General features: G+C 49.9%; 1 protein-coding gene across 1 annotated transcript in view; it reads right to left on the bottom strand.

Annotated features, from left to right (window-relative positions):
• The window catches only part of IQCA1L (IQ motif containing with AAA domain 1 like), a 47,511-nt gene that overhangs the window by 19,090 nt on the left and 20,848 nt on the right, over positions 1-7,573 (bottom strand). Inside the window, exon 5 of the mRNA XM_029912854.1 lies at positions 1,900-1,971. Within this exon, the coding sequence (XP_029768714.1) occupies positions 1,900-1,971 (72 nt within the window). The remainder of the gene's footprint in view (positions 1-1,899; positions 1,972-7,573) is intronic.

Consider the following 7,573-nt stretch of genomic DNA (forward strand, 5'->3'; position numbering starts at 1 on the left):
GTCCCAGTCCTCATGGACCTGCCCTGAATGGCGGGAGGGGAAAAGAGATCCCATAAGCCCTCAGACACTGGGGTCCATCCCAGTGCCATCATGATGGGGTGGGGGCAGGGGACCCCAGATCGTAACAGACACTAGGGTCAGCGTCTGTTAGGCCTGGATTGACATTTGCTTGTCTGAAATGAAGCTGCCCCCTGCAGACATCCCAGGAACCAGGAGGTCATGGAGGTCGGGGTCCCTAGTGTTTGGGGGCAGCAGCCTGTCCCAGGCAGGACTGGCAAAGCTGCGGCGTGCAGGGTGCAGGTCACCCCCTGACAGCGCTCCCCCTACCCCGCCTGACCCTGGTGCTGAGCAGTAGGAGTCTGTGGAAGTCACTCCGTCTCTCTCACCGCAGGCAGTGGAGCCGCGACTGCACTTCATTAGGGGGTTCATATTTCACCCTAATGGCTTTCTCTGTGCCGAAGCCATCCATCACCAGCTCATTTCCCTGCAAGTGCCTTACTGCTCCTGCCTGCGCCATGTGGAACAGTTTCTAATGATGCACTAGAGCAGCGGCCCTGGCAGCACCGCCTCCTTGAGACCCAGCACAGCGAGAGGGACACAGAGTGGGGCCGCGCTGACAGCAGCTCTGGCCTATCCCCACCAGCAATGTACCCAGAGCATAGGCACCGACTCCGTGGGTGCTCCGGGGCTGGAGCACCCATGGGGAAAAATTGGTGGGTGGTCTGCACCCACCAGCAGCTCCCCTCCCCGCCCCAGTTCAACAGTGCTCTGCCGCCGCCTCCTCCCCTGCGCACGCCGCATCCCTGCTTCTCCCCCAGCGCTTGCCGCCGCCAAACAGCTGCTCTGGGAAGAGGCAGGGTCGGGGCGGGGATTTGGGGAAGGAGTCCAATAGGGGCAGGGAGGGGGCGGAGTTGGGGCATGGATTTTGGGGAAGGGGTTGGAATGGGGGCGGGGCAGGGCCGGGAGGGGGCGGGGCGGGGCAGAAGTGGAGTTGGGGTGGGGCCGCGGGCAGGGCCGCGGGCGAGCACCCACCGGCGCCGGTAAAAGTTGGCGCCTATGCCCAGAGAGAGAGAGTGAGACCTGCAGGGCCTGCCCCGACACACAGCCGGGGGAGGCCAGCCATGGACTATCGCAACTCCATCCCGCAGCATTCCCACAAAGGGAGGGTGCGGTGGGACCCAAAAGGTGGAAGCTGAAGTTAGACAAATTCAGACTGGAAATAAGGTGTCAATTTTTGACAGTGAGGAGCTGGCAGATTGGATCCATCTCCCAAGGGTCATGGCGGCTTCTTCATCACTGACCAGCTTTAAATCCCGATGGGGTGTGTTTCTGACAGCTCTGCTCTAGGAATTATTGTGGGGCGGGTCTCTGGCCCAGGTCAGACTAGATGGTCACAACGATCCCACAATGGCCTTGCAATCTATGATGCTATAGATCAGGAGCAGCTGCTGCAGCACCCTGTGTCTGCCCCCTCCTCAGCATACCCAGAGCCACGACACCAACCTCAGAGACGTCTCTAGAACTGAGCCTGCTCCTGCCTAGAGTCAGCTGCATCCTGGGCCAGAGTAATGTGTATTGTTCGTGGGTACAACAAATAACCTAATGAATATGAGGGGTGGGGCTTATATTGAGGGTGGGGAGAGAGTACTCGGGGCAATGCCACTGGGTGGGGAGAGCACATGTTGAGACTGGGGTTGAGTGGGGAGGGACACATGGACAATGCAGCCAGGGCCATGTGTCAGGGCTGGGAATGGGAGGCATATGGGCAAAGCGGCTGGAGCCTGGGGACACGTGTTGAGGTTGCGGGAGGGGCAGGGGACACATGGGCAATACAACCAGGGCCATGTGTCAAGACTGAGCGGGGGGGGGGCACACATTCAGAGCTAGGGAGGGACTAACCATCCCGATAAAGGCCATCTCCCTCTGTCTCTCCAGCTTGGTGCATCTGCGTTGCAGGCAGCCTTTCCAGACCTGCGGGGAGAAGGAACACAGGGATGTGAGAACCAGGGCACAGAGCCATTCCCCCTTCACCGTGCTGCCAACCCCCACCTGGATCCATGGGGCAAGGCACCTCCCTGCACAAGGCCCTCGTCCTGGAAGTGACACGCTCTGTGGGTGCAACTCAGACACCCTGTCACGGCTTTACTGGTGTGTGCTATTGTGACATTATGAGTGTAATATAATATCTCATTGAAAGGTGACAGGGCCAGAAAGAGTTAATTAACTCACAGACTGACCTGACCTATGGCCGAACTTTAGAGACTGGTTAGGAAGATCTGTAAATGAATAGAGCTTTGAAATGCAAGTCTGCATTGTTAGAGATCGAAGGGGAGATGTTTGCTCAGGTCTTGTGATGTAAGCAAACAAGTCTTGTCTATTACTATAGCTTTGATTCAAAGATCAAAAAAGGAATATTAACATTTAGGAAGACACTTGAGTGAAATAGTATTATTGTCTCTATGTCTCTTTGAAGGTTGTGGTAACCTGTATCTGAACTGTTTAATGGATAAATTACACTATGCTAATTGCTAGGACGTTTAGAAGAAGGAAAGTTAAACCTATTGTTTTCTCAGGCCAAAAGGCTGCTGGAAATGTATAAGAACCCTGGGACACGATCCTGCTTCATCTCAGATCTGCTTTGGGTTTCAAGAGGGGGAACCTTAAGCCATAAGAATTGAGATCCCCCGTCACTGACTGGAGTCACCCGAACATGGACATTGGACTATAACCTATGGACTATTTCTAAAAGAACTTTTGGCAACTACAAACTCATCTCTCATATGTATCTGAACCTCAAGAATTGAATTCAAGTCTGTATGTATATTGATCTTTTAACCAACACTCTCTTTTCTTTTGTAATAAATTTTTTTTAGTTAACAAGAATTGACTATAGCGTGTATTTTGGGTCAGATCTAAGTTATAATTGGACCTGGGTGTGTGGCTGATCCTTTGGGATTGGAAGAACCTTTTCTTTTATATGATGAGATTTTCAGTAATCATCATCGTATCTGACGTGTGTGTCTGGATGGAGGCCTGAGGCTGGGCACTTTAAGGGAACTGCGTTGTTTGGACTTCTGAGTAACCAGTGAGGTAACACAGAGGCTGTTCTGTGCTGGTTGGTAAATCTAAGTATTGGAATAACCACCAGCTTTTGGGGTTTGTCTGCCCCGTTCTGTTTGCAGTTCACCCTCATTGAGTGACCTCAGCCGGCTCCCACAGGCAGCACCGTCACAGCTGTACCTGGCTTTTAAAAGCCTGTCTTGGAGTACCCCTCTTGTAAGCCAGCCCCAGGGTGTAGCTTTTTACCAGGGTGAGCCCTGGAGCCCCCTCAACTCTGAGACGGGGCCTGTTGGCGTCAGCTGTCCTGGTTCTCTTCCCGTGCTCTCAACACAAGTCCAACGGAGTTCAAACTCCTTTTGATAGACTTTGACATCTTCAGTAAATATTTGCAGTGATGTAGTACAAGTCTTTCCTAAACAAAGTAGCATTTATTGCTGCAATACAGTACAGGCGAGTCTCATCTTACGCGGGAGTCCGTTCCACGGTTAGCGCGTAAAGCGAAAACCGCGTATAGTCACAATTACATTGAGTTCAATGGCGGGCGGAATCGCCCGCACTACCGGTACAGTATTAAAATTGTTATTTTTCTCTTTTTTGTTTTTTTGTTTTTGTTTTTGCCGACCGCTTAAAGCTGAAATTGCGCATGTTAAATGCGCGTAAGAGGCGACAGACCTGTACTTGAGAGACCCGGTTAGAATGGTAAAGCAAAGCTTGCATCAGAGCCCATTTCTGTGGAACCTTCTGGCCTGCTTTCCTGAGTTTCTGTAAATCCGTCTCAGGGTGTGTCTACACAGGGGATTTAATCTGAAACGTTTGACGCGCATCAGGTAACTCTCCGTACACAAGCTGCACTAATGGCCTGCACTCAAAAAGCCTGCTCCATTTCCAGTTTGCATTGTGTGAACGTACGGCAGTCCACTTTTGTTGGACTTTCACACTGCAAATTGGGAAACTGAGGCAAAGGACCCTGCCCAATGTACTGTGGGGTGGGTGTTCTCGTATGGTCACATGTTTTTGAATCGTGGTTATGGTGTTTCCCCAAATTAATGCAGTGTCCCCTTTTTCCTGTTAATAGAAATGTTCTTCTGTTAGATGCAGCCTCAGTACTCACAAGGTGGCCACTATTGCCATTAGAGGCACCCAGGGGTGGTGCTAAATTTTCCCAGAGGATTGGGTGAGGGCTCGAGCTGGTTCTGCTTTGTATTGTTAAGAGGAGCCCCTAGATATTGAACCCTGCCCTTATCGCAGCCAACTCCACCTGGCAGAAGTGTTACAGATGGAACCCATGTAACTATCACCCCCACCAGGGCAGAGAATTTAAAAACAAAAAGCAGTTATTTCTCCACTATGCTCTGAGGACTAGTGGACCCACCGTGGCAGGTTTACAGACCTAAATGCAGGAAGGTCCACAATGCTAGGATCTTTTGGACTCCAGTACTAGTTAAATTAGTGGAGAAAGAACTGTTTGCCCCCAGGAACTCCATGGGTATTAATGGTGTGGAGGTTTGGCCGGGTATTCTGGGAGACCCAGCTTATCCCCTAATGCCCTGGCTAATGAAGTCATACACAGGGCATGTGAACAGAAGGAAGGTACAATTTCACTATCGCCTGAGGGGTTGCAGAATGGTACTCAAGTGTGCATTTGGCCGGAGATGGTGCTTTTTATGGACTAGGTTGCACCATATTTGTGAGAGCAAAGGGGGAAGCCTGGCTGATGGGTGGGAGGCTGAGGTGTGAGACTTGCCAGCAAGGCAGCACACAGAGAACACAAACACCTGTGGGAATGCTGGCAGAGATGCCTATGGTTCATATTTTGAGCTCCATGCCTGAACACGTTAGCCCGTGGGCGGGGACACAGACAGCGAGAGCACTGAGGTATCATGCAGGGGTGGCTGAAGTTCAGAGTTCCATGTGTGCTTTTGTAAAACCCGATTCATTATTTCAGCTTTATTGAGAGGATTCTCTGTGTTAAATGAAATGATGATCCATGATGGGTGCAATAATAACAATCTTCCGTGCACAACAAAATGGGAGGGGGGAGTTACAGGCCAGTATGTCCCCTCCCTCTGGCTCTTGCCTCTGTCACTTGCTAGGCGAGCTTGAGAGCTGCAAACAGAGGCAATGAACAGAGGAGTTTCAGAGAGAGTTTGGAGAGGCTTTCCTTCCAGGTGCACCGTTATGCGTGATACCAAGATGACCAGCAATGGAACACTGGCAGTGACCTGCAACAGATGTGCCATGTTCTCTTTCCTGCCTGAAGGCAGAAAGGGTTTCATGAAGTAGCTGTACTCACAGAAAAGATTCTTGGATTGGCAGGGCAAGTTGGGATGCTACTGAGACTCAGAGAAGCTGAGGAGTTCCTGTAGAGCCAGGTTCGTACCCCAGGTTCAAGGAAGAATGGATCTGGCCACCGAAGATCTGGAGAGAGAGGAAGTCAGAGAAGAGGCCTGGTGGTTCATAATCAACAGAGGCAGGAGGTCACAGCAGCTGGAGACAAAGGAGGATGTGGCCACCAGAGAGCAGAGGACCAGGAGGAATTCCATATGGCTAGAAGTTTCAAATCAATACCAAGTCTGCAACGTGGAAACATTGGAAGATACCTCTCAATATCCAGCAGGTTCAAGGGAATATGGGACACACATATGGATGGCAGCTCAGCCCAACCTGTAAGAAAATGAAGCTTGCCTGCAAAGGGTTCTCCAACTGTCCAAGGAAGACAGACAATCCTTGTTCGAGATTCAGTACTCGGAAGAACCAAAAGAACATTCTGCAATGCACAGGCAGACAATAGGACAGCATGCTGCCTTCCCGGCACCAAGACACGAGACGTTACTCTAAGATTGGACAGGCTTCTTAAGTCGACAGCAAGGATCCATTGGTGATGGTTCATATCAGCACTAACGACACTGCATCACAGGATATCTCGCAGATAGCAAATGGGTTGAGGGAACTCAGAAGCGTGCTGAAGAAAAATGTCCAAGTGATCTTCTCTGAAATCCTTCCTGTCCCACAAGTGAAGGAAGGCAGAAGGCAGAAGATTCCAGAAGTAAACCACAGGTTAAGTAAGTGGTGTAGGGTGGAGGATTTTGGTTTTGTGGAACATTGGTTCATCTCCCACGGGAAGAGGGGACTATATAGTTCAGATGGCCTCCATCTCAGTAGAAGGGGTCCAACCTCCTTGGAGACAGGCTCACTAGAGTAGTCAGGAGCAGGTTAAATTAATAGCAAAAAAGGAGGGTAAAAAGAGAGATGATCTGAGCACACAGCACAAAATCGAGATGTTGAGAACAAAACTAATCAAGGAGCCAAAGGACACAAAGAGAGGAAATTACTGAATTGCCTCTACACCAATGCTAGGAGCCTGGGTAACAAACAAGAGGAATTGAAATTGCTCATCTGTGAGCGTAAGTTTGATCTACCTGGTATTGCTGAAACCTGGTGGGATGAGTCGCACAATTGGAATGTTAAAAATCAATGGTTATAACCTATTTAGGAAGGATCGAGTGGGCAAAAGGTCAGGGGGAATGAGCTCTATGTCAAAAATAGCATTCCCTGTTTCCGAATCAATGAAAACGAACGAAAAGAAAGAGCTTATGGATCAGTGTCCTAAAATAAAGCACAGGATGGGGTATCAGATCACAAAATCACACTAGGAAACATGAAGAATGGTCCCTTACACAGGTATCTATCATATGTAGGGGGGGAAAGCTGCATGATCATGGGAGACTTCAATTTGCGTGAAATACACTGGAGGTCTCATGCTGGCAGTACTAAAATATCCTTGGAATTTCTAACCATTGTAGATGACAATTTCCTAAAGCAAAAAGTGTTGCAGTCAACACAAGGGATTTCTTTGTTACACCTTGTCCTAGCAAATAAAGAGGAACTGATCACACAACTAAAAATGAATGATAACATAGTTACAAGTGATCATGATTAGATCACATTTGTAATTTGCCTTGCAGAATAAAGTCCAGATCCGTAACCTATAGAGTTGGTGCTTTAATAGGGCCAGTTGCACAAAGCTGCTACGGGCTGGGAACCGACTGGCTAAGCGGCAGTTCTGCAGAAAAGGACCCGTGGATTACAGTGGACGAGAAGCTGGATATGAGTCAGCAGTGTGTCCTTGTTGCCAAGAAGGCTAACGGCATATTGGGCTGCATTAGTAGGAGCATTGCCAGCAGATCGAGGGAAGTGATTATTCCCCTCTATTCGGCACTGGTGAGGCCACATCTGGAGTACTGCGTCCAGTTTTGGGCCCATCACTACAGAAAGGATGTGGACAAATTGGAGAGAGTCCAGCGGAGGGCAACGAAAATGATCAGGGGCCTGGGGCACAGGACTTACGAGGAGAGGCTGAGGGAACTGGGCTTATTTAGTCTGCAGAAGAGAAGAATGAGGGGGGATTTGATAGCAGCCTTCAACTACCTGAAGGGGGGTTCCAAAGAGGATGGAGCTCGGCTGTTCTCAGTGGTGGCAGATGACAGAACAAGGAGCAATGGTCTCAAGTTGC

Source organism: Terrapene carolina, unplaced genomic scaffold, assembly GCF_002925995.2.
Source record: "Terrapene carolina triunguis isolate 2854851 unplaced genomic scaffold, T_m_triunguis-2.0 Scaffold278, whole genome shotgun sequence".
Classification (NCBI taxonomy): Eukaryota; Metazoa; Chordata; order Testudines; family Emydidae; genus Terrapene; species Terrapene triunguis.